Source organism: Toxorhynchites rutilus, chromosome 1, assembly GCF_029784135.1.
Source record: "Toxorhynchites rutilus septentrionalis strain SRP chromosome 1, ASM2978413v1, whole genome shotgun sequence".
NCBI classification, from domain to species: Eukaryota; Metazoa; Arthropoda; class Insecta; order Diptera; family Culicidae; genus Toxorhynchites; species Toxorhynchites rutilus.
In genome coordinates, this window is record NC_073744.1 from 33,840,350 (window position 1) to 33,863,275 (window position 22,926).

The 22,926-nt window shown below is 38.1% G+C and overlaps 5 protein-coding genes and 1 pseudogene across 9 annotated transcripts in view; 3 read left to right on the forward strand and 3 right to left on the reverse strand.

Moving 5' to 3' along the window:
- Positions 1-22,926, reverse strand: part of LOC129763592 (papilin) — a 243,194-nt gene that overhangs the window by 101,780 nt on the left and 118,488 nt on the right. The window lies entirely within an intron of this gene.
- Positions 1,224-6,105, forward strand: LOC129780231 (homeobox-like protein HDP1). The gene is made up of 3 exons (XM_055788272.1): positions 1,224-1,234; positions 1,315-2,314; positions 6,052-6,105. Exons 1-3 carry the CDS (start codon positions 1,224-1,226, stop codon positions 6,103-6,105), a joined length of 1,065 nt encoding a protein of 354 aa, XP_055644247.1.
- Positions 6,047-6,964, reverse strand: LOC129763598 (cuticle protein-like). Its single transcript, XM_055762840.1, has 2 exons — positions 6,909-6,964; positions 6,047-6,842 (listed from the first exon to the last, which is right to left on the reverse strand). The coding sequence occupies exons 1-2, from the start codon at positions 6,918-6,920 to the stop codon at positions 6,111-6,113; spliced, it is 744 nt and encodes a 247-aa protein (XP_055618815.1). The 5' UTR covers positions 6,921-6,964; the 3' UTR covers positions 6,047-6,110.
- On the forward strand, positions 7,930-8,904 carry LOC129763599 (cuticle protein-like). Its single transcript, XM_055762841.1, has 2 exons — positions 7,930-8,067; positions 8,133-8,904. The coding sequence occupies exons 1-2, from the start codon at positions 8,056-8,058 to the stop codon at positions 8,838-8,840; spliced, it is 720 nt and encodes a 239-aa protein (XP_055618816.1). The 5' UTR covers positions 7,930-8,055; the 3' UTR covers positions 8,841-8,904.
- Positions 13,612-14,449, reverse strand: LOC129763606 (larval cuticle protein A2B-like). The gene is made up of 2 exons (XM_055762847.1): positions 14,438-14,449; positions 13,612-14,109 (listed from the first exon to the last, which is right to left on the reverse strand). The coding sequence occupies exons 1-2, from the start codon at positions 14,447-14,449 to the stop codon at positions 13,612-13,614; spliced, it is 510 nt and encodes a 169-aa protein (XP_055618822.1).
- On the forward strand, positions 14,835-18,802 carry LOC129763597 (cuticle protein-like; annotated as a pseudogene).

Consider the following 22,926-nt stretch of genomic DNA (forward strand, 5'->3'; position numbering starts at 1 on the left):
ATGTGGAAAAAAATATCATCTATCCGGAAGGTGGTCCATAACACCTAGTTTGCTCCTAGCATACCAGCAATAGACCTTGCGGCGCCGAAAAAACAAAAAGTTTATCTGCGTCAGATGTTGAATGTTCGACGCATTTGGGTATGACTTGGACGGGCCAATGAACGAAAACCAAATCATTGCGTTTTTCGTTAGACCCCTTCTCATGTATAATATGATGCAACAAGTTTATTAATTTTCAGCTCACTGCTCCATCGGCTTTAGTGAGCCGAGTGAGAGCATAATTGCTATGGTTAAATTCTTGCATCAGATATGCTGTGCTTTCAGACGAGCTATGTCGATCAGTCGACTTCTCGTCTCATACCGGCAGAGGCTGAAATGTTGAACGGTTGTGTATGCAAAGATGGCACGCTATTAACACAGTACAAAAAAAGGTGATGGAGAATGCAAAAAAAAAATGTTGACAATAAATAGTCTATCATGCAGAAACATTTTTCGTCAAACCAAAAACTACAGAATTATAATTATCAAGTGCGTATTAATTAATTAAATGTTATTTATGTTTTATTCTTCTTAATCCAATCTAAAATAATAATTTGTTAATCAATCAGGTGCATAGAAACGAGGATTAATATCTCCAAACACGTAAAAAGGCCACTTAAAAACATTGATTTTCTACATTGTATTGTACATTGGTTATATTATTCGGATGCGTGGTAGTGAAGCATTTTTCATTCGTTTTACATTTTTGGTAACTAATCTTGTTGTTTACGAAGTATGGGTGTATAAACATTTCAAAACGAGATTTTGTAATCGTAATTCAATCTGTTGAACATGAAGTCTGTTCCATGTCCAATTAAAAGGTCTATTTCTCCAATAAGACCAATAAGAACCGATATGTTTCTCATTCCGACCTTTAGAGTACTGGGAAGTTGTAAATGCCATTTACGATGTAAAATCTAATGCAGTTGGGATGAATGGTTTGACGATCAAATTCACTCAAACAGTCCATTAGTTGCTGATAAAATCACATACATGTTCAATTTCTTGATAAGGAACAGTGTTCTACATCCAAAAATACTGCCATTTCGAAAACAGCCCCATCTGAATGCTTTAAAAGTTCTCGAGAAACTCATCGAGAAGCAAATGTCACACTACATAACAGAAAACAATTTGCTATCGCAGTATCAAGCTGGTTTTCGGAAGGGCCAGAATATTATTATATGATGACCTGGCGGTAGCATTTGATAGAAAAGGTGGATCGATTTTGCTGCTTCTTAATTTCTCAAAAGCGTTTGATGCAATCTCACACCACAGATTGTGCAGTAAGCTGGAAACGCAGTTCAACTTCTCTTCTGGTGCAGTAAGACTTATTAGCTCGTACCTTGCTGAGAGGAAGCAAACTGTTTTCTACTGTGACCGACGCTTCAGTATTGCTGATGTAACTTCAGGTGTCAAAAAGATCAATAAGATCAATAAGATCAATAAGATCAATAAGATCAATAAGATCAATAAGATCAATAAGATCAATAAGATCAATAAGATCAATAAGATCAATAAGATCAATAAGATCAATAAGATCAATAAGATCAATAAGATCAATAAGATCAATAAGATCAATAAGATCAATAAGATCAATAAGATCAATAAGATCAATAAGATCAATAAGATCAATAAGATCAATAAGATCAATAAGATCAATAAGATCAATAAGATCAATAAGATCAATAAGATCAATAAGATCAATAAGATCAATAAGATCAATAAGATCAATAAGATCAATAAGATCAATAAGATCAATAAGATCAATAAGATCAATAAGATCAATAAGATCAATAAGATCAATAAGATCAATAAGATCAATAAGATCAATAAGATCAATAAGATCAATAAGATCAATAAGATCAATAAGATCAATAAGATCAATAAGATCAATAAGATCAATAAGATCAATAAGATCAATAAGATCAATAAGATCAATAAGATCAATAAGATCAATAAGATCAATAAGATCAATAAGATCAATAAGATCAATAAGATCAATAAGATCAATAAGATCAATAAGATCAATAAGATCAATAAGATCAATAAGATCAATAAGATCAATAAGATCAATAAGATCAATAAGATCAATAAGATCAATAAGATCAATAAGATCAATAAGATCAATAAGATCAATAAGATCAATAAGATCAATAAGATCAATAAGATCAATAAGATCAATAAGATCAATAAGATCAATAAGATCAATAAGATCAATAAGATCAATAAGATCAATAAGATCAATAAGATCAATAAGATCAATAAGATCAATAAAGTCAATAAGATCAATAAGATCAATAAGATCAATAAGATCAATAAGATCAAAAAGATCAATAAGATCAATAAGATCAATAAGATCAATAAGATCAATAAGATCAAAAAGATCAAAAAGATCAATAAGATCAAAAAGATCAATAAGATCAAACAAAGATCAAACAAAGAATCAAAGAATATATAAAAATGGAGTGATGTCTGTCTGTCTTTCTGTCTTTCTGTCTTTCTGTTTGTCTGATTCTTATGGACTCGGAAACTACTAAACCGATCAACATGAAAATTGGTATGTAGGGGTTTTTAGGGCCGGGGAAGGTTAGTGACAGTTTGAGTCCCCTCCCCATTCTCTAAAGGGGGACTGTCATACAAATGAAACACAAATTTCTGCATTACTCGAGAATTAATCAAGCAAATAAAACCAAATTGGCATGTGGAGGTTATAGGGTGCAATAAATGTTTTTACGGTAGTGAGACACCCCCCCCCCCTTCTCTAAGGGGAGGCTGCCATACAAATGAAACACAAATTTCTGCATCACTCGCGAATTAATCAAACAAATGAAACCAAATTATGCATATTGAGGTTTAAGGGTGCAGTAAATGATTCTATGGTGGTTGGACACTCCCCCCCCCTCCTCTAAGAAGGGGCTGCCATACAAATGAAACACAAATTTCTGCATTCGAACAAATGAAATGAAATTTTGTATGTGGAGGTTTTAGGGTGCAATAAATGAATCTATGGTGGTTAGATACTCCCCCTCTCTGTTAATTGTCCGATTTAGGGCTGTCTTCATTCTATCATATTTTCTGTATCAAACATTTATTATGTAACGCAGAAACATGTTATTTTCAAGTGGATGAAAAATCTTGCACGAGAATTGTGTCTGAAAATAATCTGATATTATAATGTCGAGGTGACGATAATGACGAAGCAGAGGAAGACATCGCTAAAGAAGCTGTTTGACAACAAGGACGCAACCAGCCTGCGTGACGCCGATCGGAAATATGGCTGCTCCCACGTATTGATCCATCGGACCCTCAAGATGGAAGGAATCGTCTGCAGGAAGAAGACGAGGTCACCGGAGTACACGGAGGAGCAGATTGAGACGGTTAAATCACAGTGTCGGTGGATAACCAAAAAATACCGCGGGACGTCTTTCGTTCTGGACGACGAAAGCTATTTTCCGCTGTCCAAAACGCATATTCCAGGAAATGATAATTACTACTCCAGCGACAAGTCATCCACACCGCCTGAAGTGAAATACAAGTTCAAGCACATTTCCGACCGGGCATTTCAAAGCCTTGGTTTAAGCCGAGCGGTCTGGCAATCAACCAACAAATCTATCGAGAAGAGTGCCTCGATAAAATCTTGCTGCCGTTCCTGAACGAGCATCACGCAGATGGGAAGTATGTTTCTGGCCGGACAAGGCGTCTTTCCATAACGCCAAGAAGACGCTGGCGTATCTTGAGGAGAAAAAGATACCGTTCGTGCCGAAAGATCGTAACCCAACAAACTTGCCCCAGTGCCGCCCAATAGAGGATTTCTTTGGCTCACGCAGTGCCCTACTGTATAAAAACAATTGGAGGGCCAGGACACGAAGCAACTGACTACAAGAATCCAGAATTGTATCCGGAAAATGGACGTAAGTGCCGTACAACGTTCTTATGAGAGCATCGCGACAAAGTTGCGTCGAACAGCAGACCACGGCCCTTACTCAAACATTCACTGACATTTTTTTGAAGAAAATACATTATGTTATTAATAAAAAATACTGAAATCGATGAAAAAAAAATTTTTTTTTTATATGTGATTGAAAAAATTCTCATTTTTTATTTAACACCCGTTACTGAAATTTTATAATAAAATATAATTTTAAAGGGTATATTAGAAGATTAATCGATGAACAGTTCTGCGATTGGATCCATGAACGTGCGCTAAGTGGATGTGATAACGAAAAATAAATTTTGGGCGGGATGGAGTTTGCCGGGTCAGCCAGTTCATTATACAAATGCTGTACGAGTATGGAAGGGTAGCACATTTTCTTTTGAAACAGGATCCTTAAAATTAATTTAATAAACTTTCCGCTGTCATCAGATTGTTGTTACGGCAACTAGAGCTAAGGTAATTGAAAAGAAGCGACGAAATACTATATAGAAAGCTTAAGCTATGTGTAGAGCTCTGGAACCTGCAAATCATGTTGATTCGAACGAAGAAGCATCAATGAGATGTAACAAAATCGCTACCCACATCACTTCGTTTTAGATAATCGCCTGTATATATGTATATTAGGGTGCCAATGAATGTATGGGAAAAAATCGACCCTAAAATTTCAAAAAGTTACCTCATAAAAAATGTTCACCACCTCGAAAAAACACCCTATGCCAAATATCAACTCAATCGGACTTAAGGGAGAGTGGCTCAAAGCGGTCAAAGTTTGAATTTTTTGGAAATCGAAAAAGGAAGTCGGGATTTCCGAAAAAAAATTTTGATGTCAAATGTCTTCAAATTGCATGAAACGTCGAGATCTAGTGTAATCACGGTATTTTTTTTGTGAAAAATCGACACTCTGGGACTTAGTTTTTTTCCGGAATACGAGACGAAACGTATGGTTTAAAGCACCTATAAAAATATTTATCTCGATTTTTCATTCGGAACTTGTTGCGAAATGTTGATTTGCACAATAATATACCCTATGCAAAATATTAGCATCATTTTTTTGGTTTTCAAAAAACTGAAATTTGAACGTCTGCGACACTAATAATTGAGGTTCGAATGAGATAATATTTTGTAAAGGGTATATTATTGTGCGAATCAACATTTCGCAGCAAGTTCCGAATGAAAAATCGAGATAAATATTTTCATTGGCAATTAAAACCATACGTTTCGTCTTGCATTCCGAAAAAAAAACTAAGCCTCACAGTGTCGATTTTTCACAAAAAAAATTTTTCAAGATGACGTTTCATGCAATTTTAAGACATTTGGCATCAAAAAAAAATTCCAAAACCCCTATTTCCTTTACTCTCCCATTGGGTGATTTTTCGATTTCCAAAAAACTCAAACTTTGCCCGCATTGCGCTACTCTCCCTTAAGTCCTATTGAGTTGATATTTGGTATAGGGTGTTTTTTCGAGGTGGTGAACATTTTTTATGAGGTAACTTTTTGAAATTAGAGATGACTATTTCCATCTGCACCCTAATGTATATGTTATTTTGAAATCATAATTTTTTTGTGAAGCACATTGCTTCGAAAGTAAATATTTCAAACGGTAGTTGCTTTTGGTTGGTTTTTGCGAAAAGCAACAATTGTTGCGTAAGTCGACACATTTCGCAAAATACAGCTGAAAAATAAAACTGAGTTTCTGTAATTTTTATTTAATATTGAATATTGAATGCTTTCTCAAATTAGGCGCCCACCAAACGCAAGTCCGTACGGAATTAGTTCACTAGCCGCCCAATGAAAGCAAAAGAAATATTTCAAAACCTAACTTTCCCTTCTGTACTGTCCCTTAATTTGTCCCTTAATTTTCCCTTAATTTGTCAATAAATTCATTTATTACTGTGCCCAATTTTGTTTTGCTCATCTAAAAGTTCCTTCGAGAAGGAGATATTTTGAAAAAAAATGGTGGAACAGTACGGCTAAGACATTAATCTTAAAATCTGCGGGGTTTTCACAAAAATTACTTGAAGGCAACAACTTTTGGAATTAAATATACACAACCAAATCAGTTTTTTTTATCGTTTCAGATTTATTCACAACTACAATGGAGCGCTGTTAATGACAATTCGGCATCAGTGTGAGGCGCTCAATGGTACAAAGCTGGAGCAGCGAGCTGTCCGATGGATTGTTGGGAAAGGATAGTTTGGGCACCGTAAGGCAGAGCTGGTTGGGACAGGATACTTTGAGTGGCCAATGGGGAAGCAATGGCTGGCTGGGACAGGATGGTTTTGGTGACCAATGGAGCACCATAAGACAAAGCTGGTCGGGACAGGATGGATGGCTGCGAGATGATGGTCCTCTGGGCCAATGGGGCAGCGTAGGACAAAGCTGGCTGAGAGAGAATAGTCTTGGTGGCCAATGGAGCACTATAAGACAAAGCTGGCTGAGAGATGATGGTCTTCTGGGCCAGAGGAGCGGCGTAGGACAATGCTGGCTGGGCAACAATGGTCTTGGCGGCAAGAACTGGAGCAGCAGCAACGGTCTTCACGGCGAGTGGTTGACGGTGGACGATGGCATTGAATCCGTGGATTGGATCAGCGGTATACTCGACGATACGCTTGGTGCCGTCTGGTTCTACGAGGGAGTACGATCCCTGGACAACATCCCCGTTGCGGGACTCCTGTTGGGACTTCTGGTCACCGGTTAGAGCATCTGACACTCCATAGGAGTAAGAATACTGTGGGTTTGGATCATATTGGTCAGCCACGATGGTCTTGGTGAGTGGAGCGGCAATAAGTTGTCCGGCAATTGGAGATAAAGCTGACGATGAGATAAGTCCAGCTCGGGCAACGGCCACTAAGGCGAGGAAGGTCACAAACTGTGGAATAAATAATAATAAGTTTTGTGTAAATCAAACCCAATCGACTAATTCAATTTCCCCAACCTTGAATGCCATTTTAACGAGTGTTTGCTAGTTGTTCACCAAGCAATGAAACTGATTGAACTGTGCCTAAATGAAACTGCCGCAATCAATTTATAGTACCTGTTCGACACAGTTGTCCTACTCACGCTTGAACCTCTCACTGTGCACATATTCCAAATGAAAAATATGAATGAAGTTAGAACTTGTATGATAGTTTATACGTGACTCTGTTTTCAGCGACTGGATCCTAATTTTGAATGATGCAATTTGGTATCATTTTTGACGCAGCTCTTAGGTCAGTTCACATTCGATTCGCTTACATTGAATTAAAAATTATCTTTATCTTGTTCGATCGTTGAAATGCTTGATTGAGGCTTGGAGAAAGGTAAAAATTATTTTCACAAAAATGTTAAGATGTATATCGTTTTTCAGTTATTGTCGACAAGAATATTTGGATACGAGCCTCAATTAAAGTAAAAATGGTTTAATATTCAGCATAAGGATTTTTCATTTATTTGATAAAACAGTTTTCATTATTCTATTTCTATTATTCTATTATTCTATTATTCTATTATTCTATTATTCTATTATTCTATTATTCTATTATTCTATTATTCTATTATTATTTCATTTCTACTCAATTCCATAGAAAAAGAAGTTTGTCCCACATTTGTTCTTGAGGAGAGATGAGTCTAATATGTATGAAAAAAAAGGTTAAATACACAATTTTTTAAAACTACCAAAATAAAATCGAAACAGATTGGAGTCTCTCAACGTGTGCATATATTTTAAAACGAGAACACGAACACGTAACACATGAACGACATATTCAAATTATGTAACTGCCCGGGCAATATTACATCAGATTCTGCTGTTCGCGAAAAATCTCACCATCCGCCACCGCCCGTCAAGTTCACCGATCAAGTTCACATTCACTGCACCGGCGTTCGTAGCCGACCACCCGAGAGGGTAACACATGAGCGCATACGCCCGATCATACGCGGGAAGAATAAACACGGGAAGCAAACGTCGCGAGGTCATTCTTATTTCTGCGGACTCCAACTGGATCACCAAAAATGTCGCTATAAATTGGTTGCGACAGTTTCGTTTAGGCACAGTTCGATCAGTTTCATTGCTTGGTGAACAGCTTGTAGAACAACTTGTAAAAATGGCATTCAAGGTGTTAATAATGTGATTCTTTAACTTGACTCATTATTTAAAAAAAAATATAAATTATTTTCGCAGTTTGTGACCTTCCTCGCCCTCGTGGCCGTTGCCCGCGCTGGAATCATCTCATCGCCAGCTCTGTCTTATTCGTCCCCGATTGCCAGCCAAGTGATTGCCGCTCCAGCTCAATTGGCCTATTCCACCCCAATTGCCAAGACCCTGGTTGCTGCTCCACTCACCAAGACCATTGTTGCTGATGAGTATGATCCAAACCCACAGTATTCTTACTCCTATGGAGTGTCAGATGCTCTAACCGGTGACCAGAAGTCCCAACAGGAGTCCCGCAACGGAGATGTTGTCCAGGGATCGTACTCCCTCGTAGAACCAGACGGCACCAAGCGTATCGTCGAGTATACCGCTGATCCAATCCACGGATTCAATGCCATCGTCCACCGTCAACCACTCGCCGTGAAGACCGTTGCTGCTGCTCCAGTTCTTGCCGCCAAGACCATTGTTGCCCAGCCAGCATTGTCCTACGCCGCTCCTCTGGCCCAGAAGACCATCATCTCTCAGCCAGCTTTGTCTTATAGTGCTCCATTGGCCACCAAGACTATTCTCTCTCAGCCAGCTTTGTCCTACGCTGCCCCATTGGCCCAGAGGACCATCATCTCGCAGCCATCCATCCTGTCCCGACCAGCTTTGTCTTATGGCGCTCCATTGGCCACTAAGACCATCCTGTCCCAGCCAGCTCTGTCCTACAGCGCTCCAGCTCTCTACCATCACTGAGCGAATAAAAAAAACTGTGTTATCTTTTTTTTTTAAGACCTGATATTTGAATAGATGAAAAGTCATCATGAAAAAAATGTTTTATTTTCTTTTCATTCCATCATCTTTGTTTTTTTAAAACATTATCGTTCAGTTCATAGATATGTTTCATAGATATCATGCCGGGTGTTCGGGTTCGATTCCCGTTCTGGCCGGGGGATTTTTCGTCAAAGAATTTTCCTTCGACTTGCACTATGGTCACGCGTATTCTAGAGCTTACCCCTCGGAATACATTCAAGGCGTGTTGTTTGGCTTAAGAAATCTCAACTATGTATTTATAAATGACTCTAGTTAATGCATACGTTGAGACGGCAAAAGTTTCATAGGGAACGTTACCGCCATTCAATAATAATAATATGGTTCGTATACTCATGGTGGATCTGCAGATGAAAACTGTCATACGAATAATTCAAATCCTAAATCAAAACTTTGAGTGCTTTGAGGCACCCCTAAAACATATCCGATTGAGCTGAAATTTTGCACAGGTCATTTTTTTGAACCAACAAACAAAATGTACATGGTCGATTCTTTAACACGTTAAACCCCGCGTCGGTCCCTGGTGACTGACACTGAATTTTCCGTTTTTTTGCGCCGACCTCACCGGACCGGCAGTAGACTTTTCGTTCGAAGAGTTTCGGCATTGGGAACGGCAACAACAAAATTACAAAATGATATTTGGAAAAGTCCATTATCAATTCGCTGAGCCCGACACGGGCCAGACGAAAAATTCATTGTCGGTCTCCCATTTCGGCCGGGGCTCAACGTGTTAAATTCGATAATATTTTTTTTCATACCTTCGTTGTCTCTCAGGTTAAGTCCCAAAAGATGGATTTTCGGCCAAACCCTTTTTTTTCGAGATTACACCAGATCTCGACGTTTAATGCATTTTTAAGTCATTTGGCATCGAAAAAAAATTATAGGAGGTTGTGTTCAAGACACAACCGCATTGTTTACGTAGAACTACGCTGTGGTTTAATTCAAGTCGCTTGTTTAAAACTGCGGATATTATTTTATAATGCTACGAAAATTTTAAAATAACCATTCTACCGGTTTGGTCGCCCTGAAATGTTTTTTTATTGTAGAATCATTTGACGATAATTGTTCGATGATTCATTATTGTGCTCGCATAACAATACATGCTCGAGATAAGCGCAGCTGTCATCCTTAGTGGAGAAAGTTTTGCTACTGGCAAGCGAAACTAAATCACATACAAAATTCCAGAACGGCATTTACTTTCTTGGTGACTATAAAAACGAAATGAATTCTATCTGCTAATCTCAACAACCTCGAAAAGAGTAGCACTGCTCCATTATGATCAAGATTAGCGCAAATGCAATCCTAGTTGAAAGCAGTTTTGCGACTGGCACGCGAGCCAAAATAAATTAATAACTTAATATAACTCATTGAATAACTTGGTATTCCCCAAATAATTTTTTTGGTGCACAACCTTAACCATAGGGCCAGTTCAATGCATTGATTACAGAAAACAAACAGTGTTAACTGGTTGGAAAAAGGCTGAATATTTGCCTCAGTAGAGATTCATTACGAATACCCTAGCGTAAATATAGATTAGGGTATCTAATCCTATCTCTCCTCCTTGTTTATATTCATCATTACGACTGCTTAATTTGCAACTCAGAACAATCGTCAATTATAGCATAAAAAATTAGTCTATTGTTGCATCGTTGCAGGGCCAATGCACACGGGAGCAGATACAAACGGGGTTTCAGCATAGCGAAGATGCACTATTTTTACGTACGGGTTATGAAGCACGCACGTACGCACACAATTATCCATATATCGATGGCTTGAAGCAACTAAATATACGCATACTTATCTCCGTTTTGTGCTCTTCTCAACAGAAGCCCTTTCTGTTAATATTACCAGTCTAGATTAGCTTAGCTGTCATCCTTAGTGGAGAGAGTTTTCCTACCGTCATGCGTCATGCGTCAATTTCAGAACATTTATTTTCTTGGTGATACGACGATAGCCTAGCTTGATGATTCCCTCCCCACACAATTGTGTAGCTCAGAACCTTAATGCAATGGCGTCAGTTTGATGCAATGATTGCAATGCCACAGACATCAACGAGTGATTAATTTGGTTGCGTCCACAGCACAATCCGGAACGAAGACATGTGATGACATAAAACAAGGAAGAACAAGCGATATTCATTGCTTTGAATACAGAACGATATTAAAAGTTTGCCTTCCGTCCTTGCTTGAGACTTTAAACTTCTTCAGTTCATTCGTCTGTAACCTTCAAAAAAAGCCCTTGGAAAACTTTACTTTATCCATCATATTACTCATCCACCCCCATTGCCTTGAGAAAGGTATTCGTTCCCTCGCCGTTCAACTCGTCTAGCAACGATGTTGCTCATTCGATTTTCTCACGAAAAATGGAAGTTTTCCTCAGCGAAATCCACTGTTTATACTCTAGGCAAATATTCCCCTTCGTTCTTCTTCTTTTCCTTTGTTCATGGACACGTTAATATTACGATTTCCCCTTCGTTGCTCGTCGATAAGTCACTCGTTATTGACAGCTCTGTTCGGGAAAGTACACAAACGGACAGAACAAATGTATGAGGAAACGGGAATGCTTCCAGTTTTCATCAATTTAAACCATATACAGACTATGGGATTGTTATGTATAGTATATTAAACAAATCTTAGGGAATTTCCGATTCGTTTGGTATGTGAATCGCCAAAATCCGTTCGCGGAAAAAATAGTTATTAACGTTAACATTATTTCATAAAAACGTGACCTGTTTTCTGGTTTGGCACCCTTAATGAAGACTACATGGAAATTTCGATTTTCCAAATTTCCTTTACTCCCCCCTTGGAAGATTTTCGAGGATCAAACAATCAAAACTTTGAGCGCTTTGAGGCATTCCTAAATCATGTCCGATCGAGCTGAAACCTTGCACAGATCATTTTTTGGGCCAAAAATCAAAATGTATATGGTCGGTTTTTTAAATTCGATGATGAAATTTTTCCCATACATCCATTACCACCCTAGTGTACCACAACAAATGTTTGAAGAGGATTTGAATCTCATTTCAATGAAAACATCATGCCGATGAATAAAACGTATTTTGGCGAGGGCATGAATAAAATATGAATCAACCATCTTTAGTATCTACTGAGTGGCAAGGTCGCCGTGGTTAAAGCAATAATGAGATGAAAATACGGAAAAATATTTTTCACCATGAACACTACGTATTATGAACACTAAACTGACCAGACGTCCCGCGTTACGCGGGACAGTCCCGCATTTCAACAAAATGTCCCACGTAAGATTACGTCCCGCGAAACGTCCCGCATTTAGCAAAAGAAACTAAAATGTCCCGCGATATCAATACATTTCAATATTACGATTTGATCATGTTGATTTTATTAAATTCATGAACCTCTAAAAAAACTCTTATTTGGCAGACTGTTCAAGAGAGCTTCCAATGCATCCAAAGATTAATACGTTGAGCTGGTTTCATCGCACCGACAGTGGACATTTTGTTTAGAGAGTGTTAATTGGAAACGACAGCAACAAAATTAGAAAATGATTTTTATAAAAGTCCCCTATTGATCCGAAGGGACCAACGTGAGTCAGAAAAGTTTATCTTTGGTCCCCTAGCTCGTTTTTCATTCAATAAAATCTTCGAACGAAAAAGGGGTACCACACGCATTGAGCGAAGGAACATGGAGCATTCGTCATTCGTCAAATGCTTCTGCAACGGCACCAAAGGGGGTCAGTTTTGCACCGGATTGACAGTGGCGACGACAAATGGATTTATTTTGAGAACCCTAAGCGTGAAAAATCATGGTGAAGACGTCCCATCCACTGCAAAACCAAATCGTTCCGGTCTAAGGTCGCTGCTCTGATTCGGCGAACGGTTTTCTTGAAAAGGAATCCACAACTCGCCTGAGAGATGGGCGAAATATATAGAATCATACGGGAATTACTTGCAATAGAAATATTTTGAGGTTTTCCTAATGATTATGTGTTTCCTGAATCGAAGAAACGGACAATTTCAACTCGCACAGCTGCACACATCCACTCTATGCGTCAGATCTCAACAAATTCCGTATAAGTTCATTGAATAAAGTGGTATCAATTGTGGAAGCGTATTTTGACAATCTTTTGAATTATGGGATGGAATTAATAAAATCATAAGATCGCTTAAACGAGTGCATTAAAGTTCAGAAAGTTTATTTTGAAAAATAAAATGTTGGCAAACAATAAAAACATGTTTTCTCCTCTTTGAACCATATGAATTATTGGACAATTTGGTAAATTCAGATGTGATGTCAAACATGTCAAACAGATGTGAGAATATTAGAAAGAATATTGGTAATAGAAGATGATTAGATAATAGAAGAAGGAAGGAAGAAGGTAATAGAAGATGATTACGTGTGATTGTTGTCTGACTACTTCCCACCGTGATTGTTAGAAAAGATGAAAAAACCAGCATTAATCAATTACCATCTTTCTACTCTGAGAGTTGCACGAATACGGTTATTTTGGAGCAAGCAAAACTCAGAGTAACGATAATGAAGAATACATAACGATTGCGATAAAATTCAAGACTTCAAGCTGGACAAACTAAATTCATGCAAAACAGAATTAATGGTAGCAGCGCTGTAATCATTTAGTAGAAGCTGTCAAATATTTGGGATTTCGGATTCTATTTTGTTTTTCCGATGGTCCGATCATTTTATTCCATTTTATTTTAATTTCAGTAGTACAGAGCTGGGGCATCATAGCTGGACCAAGCGGGCTGGGAAACCAGAGTCTTGGTTGCCAGAGGTGCAGAATAAGTGGCAAGAGCTGGCTGGGTAACAATGGTCTTGGTGGCAAGAAGAGGAGCAGCTGCAACTGCCTTCACGGCGAGTGGTTCACGGTGAACAACGGCATTGAATCCGTGAATCGGATCAGCGACATATTCGACGGTGCGTTTGGTACCATCTGGGTCGACGAGCGAATAGGCACCTTTAACGACATCTCCATCACGAGTTTCATGCTGGGACTTGTGATCTCCGGTCAGCGAGTCCGACACTCCGTAGGCGAAGGAATACTGTGGATGGGGATCATACTCATCATCAACGACGGTTTCGAGCAGTTGGGCCTGCGGGGCGACGTGTGCTAGTGACGCTTGAGCGCCAACATAGGACACAGCCGGAGACGGGATGACACCGGCGTTGGCAATAACCATCAGGGCGAAGAATGTCACGAACTGTTGAAAATCATGGGACAAATTGGGATTCAGGTTCAATTAAAACAATTGAGGGGCTTAGAATGAAAGGGGTGTAAGTGATTTGATCGATTTATCTACATCGACTCTCTCTTTTGGTCATAACTTAGCTGCAAACTCATTTCCAGCTGTATTAGACAATGTGGGAGATAGGTCAGAACCTCATCTATCGGATTCTATAGAAAACTCACATTGGAACGTTTTTGCAGTTGAGTTATTAACTAAAGAAAAAGTTGATGAAGAGAAATCGATCGAGTCACTTACACCCCTTGCATTCTAAGCCCCTCAATTGTTTTCCATTAAAACTCACCTTAAATGCCATTTTGTCGATGGTTTGAGTTGCTCACGGAGTTTGATTGAACTGTGTTTTAGAAATGATGCCGTTTTATAGGTATCAAATTGAGAACCCAATTAAGACTGTTACGGTTCGCTTATTTCCAATTAATTAACGCATTTGCATTGGAACTCGTGCACATGTTCCGGATGACATTGATTTCTAGTTATCGAGAATCCGGGGAGTTTTATCAAATAAACAACTGATGCAATTCATCTAAGCGAGACGCATTGATTAGATGTTCGCGGAAGACTAATCAAAACGAATTTCCCGTCAGCGATTTGACATGCTATAACTTTGTTCGGAATTGTTCAATAAGTCACAGTTCAGTTGATTGCAGTGCTCAGTGAACAACTCCAACAAAATTCAAAAAATGGCATACAAGGTTCGTTTTATCAGTTTCGTCTTTCTTCCACATATTATTCACGGGAATTTCTACTATGTTACAGTTTGTGACCTTTCTCGCCCTGGTGGCCCTAGCTCGCGCTGGAGTCATCCCATCGCCAGCTGTGTCCTACCTCGCCGCTCCAGCGCCACTAGCATTCGCCGCCCCACATGCTCCACTGCTCAAAACCGTTGTCGACGATGAGTACGACCCCCATCCAAAGTATTCCTTCGCCTACGGAGTCTCGGACTCGCTGACCGGAGATCACAAGTCCCAGCATGAAACTCGTGATGGAGATGTCGTTAAGGGTGTCTACTCGCTCGTCGACCCAGATGGTACCAAGCGTACCGTCGAATATGTCGCCGATCCGATTCACGGATTCAATGTCGTTGTTCACCGTGAACCACTCGCCGTGAAGGCAATTGCTGCTGCTCTTCTTCTTGCCACCTAGACCGTTGTTGACCAGCCTGCTCTTGCCACTTATGTCGCTCCTATCGTCACCAAGGCTTTGGTTTCCGATCCCGTTTGGACCAGTTATGGTGCCCCAGCTCTGTATCACTAGTTGTTGTTTACGTTTTTAATTAATACAATAAATACTATGGACGCGGAGAAAGTAATTTTACCCAAAAAAAATCTGTAAATTATTTCTCAAAACGAATAATTAGTTCACTGACTATGTTTGCATGATTGAGTCACATTTACCCGAAACCCACTCTCCCGAAAAACGTATAACTTTGAAAAAATATATATCAAAATGTTTGAATTGAAAAATGAAAAAAGAGGCGATGAAAATGAAAAAAGAGGCGATGAAATGTGCTATCGGATGGTAATTATTATCAAGAGCACTGCACCGAAATCATGATAAACATCGTTTCCATCTGATGAATATTCGCTATCTCACTCGTTCATCCATTTCAGGTGAAATCATAAAGTCTCGATGTGGCTCTGGATTCGCAAGCGGGGTCAGTTCTGTGTACTTGCACCCAGGACCATTGTTACAGTATGCTGTCATGTTCTCCGGATATATAACTAATTAGCAATGACCACCACGACGTGAAAGACCTGGGTGGTACATGAAAATTGTGTTTTCGAAAAACAAAATTTTGTCAAATGTTTTAAAATTGCATGAAACGTTGAGATCTACTGTCACCTCGAAAAAAAATGTTTTGTCAAAAATCGGCACTCTTTTTTCGGAATACAAGGCAAAAAGAATGGTTTAGTGTGCCAATGAAAATAATCATCTTGATTTTTTATATGGGACATCGTGCGAAATGTTGCTCTACACGATAAAATACCCTACGCAAATTATTAGCATAATCGGGCTTCATTTACTTGTGTCGCATACGATTTGAGTTTTTTTTAAATCGAAAAATCACTGGAAATCGGGGTTCTCATTTTTTTTATGGCAAATGTCTTATAGTTGCACCAAATGTCGAGACATACTATAGACATGTTATTATACGAGTTATGATTTTGCGCACGACTACACGAAGGTCAAGAATGGAGTAATATGAATGCGTTTATAATTCTCGTTATTTTTGTTGGTTTCCCTATTCACAATAGATTCAGTTCATGTCATTACAAAGAAAACAAACGTGACTACGTTGTGAATGTGAATAAACGTTGAAATATGTAAATACATTTTACTTCCTCACCTATATTTTTTTTACAAATCCTAAATCCTATCCATTTCGATCGAGAAAAGTGTCAGGTCCCCCCAGGATATTCATCCGTCATCTGTTTCGAATGTGTTAATAGTTTTCTATGCAACAGTTTTTTTTCCTCTATCCAGCAGAACTGTTGTCTCAGAATCTATAATATTGGATATATTTTGGGACAGCGCGAGTTTTATTTTCAAGCTCATACTCTTCGATTTCGAGGAACATCGGAATTATGTGGTTACATCAAGCAAAATGCAATTACAGCGCGGACTTGATTATATACAGTCTCCGATTTCCTTTCACTGTATATAATCGAATTATGTATATAATCGAGCCAAAAATAATGTTTTTATTCGTTTTTTATGCATATATTTTTCCTTTATTGAGAATGAAAGAAGAATTTAATCAAAGCCAGAAAATACCTTTTTCACATGAAAAAAATATTTTTTTCCAGAATCTCTCAGTAGGTGATAGACGATCATATTTGATGAAAAAATCCTATATGTTTTATACGCATATGTTCGAATTTCAACAATGACAGAGTTATAGAACTTTTTTTTGTTTCGGACTTCGTTGCTTTAAATTTACTCTACACTATAAAAAAAAGCAACAGAATTGGCCGTGCAAGCCAATTCTGTTGCTTTCATTTGAAAGGTAAGAAAATTTAGTACAGGATAGAGTAGTGAAATATCTGAATGAGTGGACTTAAATAACATTTTGGAAGTAAAAATATCAAATTTAGTATTTTTTAATGTGTAATTATTATTAAACCAAAAATTCATATTAAACTTAATTGTTTTTATCAATCAAATCAAAACTCTCAAATCGCTCTACAATTTGTTCTTTGACACCCAACTTCTATCTTTCTTAATTCCGCTGCAATATCGATATAAACCATTCCTGGTGAAAATTCAAGCAAAATCTTCAAAACCTTCCACCTCAACGTTCAAAGGATACATTTTTTTCTTGATACGAGTCATTTTTGAAATGTAAAAAAAAACATTTTTTCAGACTGTATATAATCGAGTCCAAAATTGTATATAATCGAATCACATATAATCGAGTCTGTATATAATCGAGTCCGCCCTGTATTCTGTTTTCAACTATTCCGAATTTGTTCGCCCTAAGTAGAAAGAGTAAAGCTAGTGAAACTATTCCTACAGACAAAGTTCAACTGCAAGGACGATGGGGGAATATCACAGACTGTTGCATCATACGGCAAAATGTATCGCCTCCTGCTGCAATCTGATCATTCAGTAAAACTTCAAGTTCAACCTGTTCAAGTTCACTTTCACCGTACGAAATGTGAAGCCACCTTCGCTTTGGCGGAACAACTAGAACAGTAAGCAGTGATGTTCTCGGTCAAATGGTATAAATTGGCAACGCCAATTTTGTGGTGGCACAGTTCGATCGGTTCCATTGATCAGTGAGCAAGTAGAAATGGCATTCAAGGTAACAAGCATTCAGCTGACCAATGGAAGTATTATAATGTCTCGTCGTTTAATTTAAATTTTATCCACAGTTTGTGACTTTCCTCGCCCTGGTGGCCGTTGCTCGCGCTGGAATCATCGCATCGCCAGCTCTGTCTTACGCATCCCCAATTGCCAGAAATGTGATCGCTGCTCCAGCTCAGTTGACCTATTCCGCCCCAATTGCCAAGACCCTGGTTGCCGCTCCGCTCACCAAGACCGTTGTTGCTGATGAGTATGATCCAAACCCACAGTACTCTTACTCTTACGGAGTGTCCGATGCTCTGACCGGTGACCAGAAGTCCCAGCAGGAGTCCCGCAACGGAGATGTTGTCCAGGGTTCATACTCGCTCGTGGAACCAGACGGCACCAAGCGCATCGTCGAATACACCGCCGACCCACACAACGGATTCAACGCCATCGTTCACCGTCAACCACTCGCCGTGAAGGCCGTCGCTGCTGGTCCAGTTCTTGCCGCCAAGACCGTCATTGCCCAGCCAGCTTTGTCCTACGCCGCTCCTTTGGCCCACAAGACCATCATCTCGCAGCCAGCTCTGTCTTATAGCGCTCCATTGGCCACCAAAACGATCGTCTCGCAGCCAGCGTTCTCATATGCCCCATTGGCCACGAAGTCCATAATCGCCCAGCCAGCGCTATCCTACGCCGCACCGTTGGCCTCTAAGGCCATCCTGTCCCAGCCCGCCTATGCCAGCTATGCCGCCCCAACATTGTACCACCACTGAGCCGGTGAAATCGATATGGACTGTTTATTTGTTATTTTAAATTGTGCAGAAATGAGACTTGAATAGATGTAAATATCATCCAATATGTTTTGTTTTTTTTTGCATGCATGCATTCTTGTAAGAACAAAAAAAAAAGATTATCTATAATTTCCACTTACGATGTTAAACTGTATTCAGGAGACGGATATTCAGTATGGTTTTTGAGATGCATACCTGCAACGAAAACAGAAACCATTTATTGATATTGGGAAATTCTCCATTTCTGGTAAAAACGGTAAAGTCTTAGAAAATCAACGCATGAAGATGAGATATACATCATTTTGAAGTTTAAACTTTCAAGTTTTCGATTCTACAAAAAATTTTCATCTTGTTGTCTGCAGATGTAGTGAACAAAAATGTCGAGAAGAAATTGGTCGGTGATAAGTCAGAGGGGACCAAGTCGCAAAACTGAAAATTTCGAGTGATTGATTACATTTGGTTAAGCATTATGTAAACTACATACCACATTTATCAGATTTGGAAAATTTCGCATACAGCAGAAATAACGGATCGAAATTGTTATGATTGATCAACGAAAACTCCTCATAGTATGCAGTCAGAGCGGACCATTTACCATTTACCATGGTGAGGTGACTCTGTATCATGTGCAGACAGAGTGGACCAAATATCAATCATTTGTATATTGAATTTAAACAGGCGCCAGATTCAAACCAACGAAACATTGTTCTTGTAGCTTATAGGTACCTTGTTGAAATGTACTTGAACCCGTAAGTGTAAAATGTGCACATTCTGAGTATTTTAAAAAATAAAACACTCTGACTGAAAAAATCAGTGAAAAATTGTGGTCTTCGGTGTGAATGATCGCAAAATGTGCTATTTCAGAGTGCGGTTTAGACTCGATGACAATGAATTTGAATTTGACGATTCTGTTAAGAAATACTGCTTAAGATTATTGAAAATGGGTGGTATATGCTTTATAATGCAAGCCGGGCAATCATATTCATGCCTGTAATAGATGACAGAGACTGTTATGCTGAACGCAACCAAATGTTTACGCAGTCCTTCTCACTCTAATTTTCATAACAGAATGGCACACTTTGACTCACAACTGTTATTTGATTGAGAAATATTTCGAAATTGTTCAGTCATAGTGAACCAAATCTAAAAAGTTGCAGAGCACTGAACTTCAAGTTCGTTTTACTCGAAATCATACAAATTTTACATGGTCCGGTCTGACTTAAAACCGACCAAATAAAGAATCGATTTCTTTCTTATTCATGAATTTTGAGGACTAACAAATTTTTTGCCAACTCAATCAATTGCAAATTCAATTAACCTTATCAACTAGTTTTTATTGGATCTCTATAACGTTCCTGCACGACCTTTCAAGACAAAGATATTTTTGTTTGAATGAAAAATTTACCCTTCGTTTTTTATGATGAATTGATCAATAAATAATAATCCCAGCACAAATCGAATTTCAGTTTTGAGAACTCCATTAAATTCGTATAAGAATAATTCGTTATTTACGTTATAAAAAAGATTTTTTTTTATCGTTTTAAAAAAAAGAGCCAAAAACAGGTTTTCATACTATTTTACCGAATCTGCTGTAAATTCTAATGTTCTTAGGCAAATTTTTGGCTGATTATAATTATACAGAATTTAATGAATTACACAGAATTCAAAAACTATATTTGAATCATTATTTATTGATCTATCAATCATCAAATTTGAAGACGAGGTTTTTCATATACATGAAATCGGGGTTTAAAAAAAAATATTTTGATGCCAAATGTCTTAAAATTACATGAAACGTTGAGATCTACTGTCATTTCGGAAAAAAAATTGTCAAAAATCGTTTCATTTTTTTCGTTTTTTCGGAATACGTGGCAAAACGTGTGGTTTTGTGACAATGAAAATGGTCATTTCGATTTTTCATACGGAACTTATTGCGAAATGTTGGTTCGCACGATAAAATAACCTAGAAAAATTTCATACAAACTCGACTGACCATTGGCAGCACCATCTCAGATTGCAGTGAAACGTTGTGAGTGTAAAGACATTGGTCATTTGAGCAACTTTGCAAACTTGAAATTTTTTAAATGAAAAATCTACTTTATAACTCTTAAACTATAATATCTACAAAATTCTAGTCATAATATGAAATGTAGGAAATTGTTTAAATTTTTAAAAAAAACCAAAATTTTTTCAAACAAAAATTACACTGAAAACCTTTTTTTTTATCTGAAAAAAATGGTATGAATAGGCCTTACAATTTCCAACACTACAACACACCACACCATAACATCAGAGGATTGGCACTTTTCACAGGGAAAGAGTTTTCCAACAACAACTTTTTCATGTTTTCTTTGTACAACAACTATTAGAATTTGTCTCGTAACATTGTTATGGATAAATTATCGTTTTTTTACATGTTCTGAATTTTTTTCTATTTGAAAACATGTCAAGGACATGTGTGAAACATGATGTGAAACGCGAGAATTTACACATAGAAATGTTATGAGTAAAACATTGCAAAGTTGTTCAAATGACCAATGTCTTTACACCCACGACGTTTAACTGCTATCTGAGATAATGCTGCCAACTCCTAAGACGAGTTGGCATGGAATCCGTCCCTATGCAAAATATTAGCTCAATCGGACTTCATTTTCTAGTACCGCAGACGTCAAAATTTGTTTTTTTAAATCGAATCTTTAAATTACAAGAAACGTCGAGATTTATTGTTTTCCCGAAAATAATTTTTTGTCAAAAAATGACTTTTTGGCACTCTGCCGTCTGAAAAAGCAATTTTTGAAAAAAAAATCTCGAGATAACATAAATCTCGACGTTACTGGCTATTATAAGACATTTGGCCCTTATATTATTATTTTAATCCCGATTACATGTACTATCATCGAATACCCTGATGTGGCCCGACTGACTTTTTCCATTCCCAGAAGTCAAATGTCGAGCCACACTCGTGGTGATTCGATTGATTCAAAGTGATAACATCGAGACTAACCAATGATGCATTTGCCAATCACAACGCACTAGGGCGCTCAGTAGTGAAGTAGTTCTGTAGCGTTCGAACTTGGTCCATTCTGTTGGAAAAAATTAAGTTATAGGTTGAGCGATTAACATGTTGAGGCCCGCGTCGTTACCGCGTTTGAGAGTTTTGGTAGGAAATCGCTGACTGACTGGGACTGACAGTAACAAAATATGAAAATAAAAATATGTATGGTTTGTTTTAGGAAGTGTTACAATATGTGGCTACTTTCTAGTCGAATTTCTGACTATTTTTTATTCATACAATAAGTATCTTTGAGAACTGAAACCGACACTGATATTGTGCAAACGCTCTTGATGCGGACTGAATGGAAAGCGCAACAAAAAAAAAGAAAACCCAACTTGATTTAGGAAAATGCGTTTGAAAAATGTTTAACTGATGAATTAGTCGCTATCATAACGGTATTGTATCGAAAGTGGCCTTCTTTGAAGGTGACAAGCATAGAATTTATGTATTGGGTACAAACACAAGAAAACATATGTTGACAAACGTGAATCTCACCCTCGAAGTGAAAATCTTTATGTTAAGAATTAGCATAGAACAGATAAATGAATTAATAATTGTTTTTTCTATGCAAGTAATTCTGCATTTCACTTCGTTTGTATAGAAAAACGAGTTTAGACTGTGAGAAACTTCATCAAAACTATCAGTTTCCTACAAAATTCAATCTGGAAATGTTTTCAATTGCGAAAGTAGAATAATCGATCAATAAATGATGTAAAAGTTTAATGTATTTCACTGGACATCTAATTCATAGATAAGGTCAATAACTCGTCACAGATCGAGATCAAAATTACATATACGCATATTTTTCTGCAATTTATACTCCCAAGATTCGGTAATGAACTTCGCACCGGTCATAGGCAATACGCCCAGTTCAGCGACCCCACTTCAACTGGTTACAACGTTGAACACAGTTGAACACCATGGCAAAAACGCACAAACGGAAGCATTAATTTCGCGCAAGGTCTGCTAGACTTTTGTGCCTTCTCGTCAATGCCGACCCATTACAGAGAGTCATAAAATCGGGCCCAGATTAAAATTCCCCCCGGGTCAATCAAAGGCTACCTGAAAATAGCGATTTCATGCGACGGATGGCTATCGGAATCGTGAAATTCTTGTGTAAGGAAAACAAGAAAC

Excerpts from the sequence above, each read along its gene's own strand:
- LOC129780231 (XM_055788272.1), top strand. Across the intron at positions 2,315-6,051 it reads AGATCAATAAGATCAATAAA|ATTTATTCACAACTACAATG; the intron begins GTCAATAAGATC and ends TTATCGTTTCAG.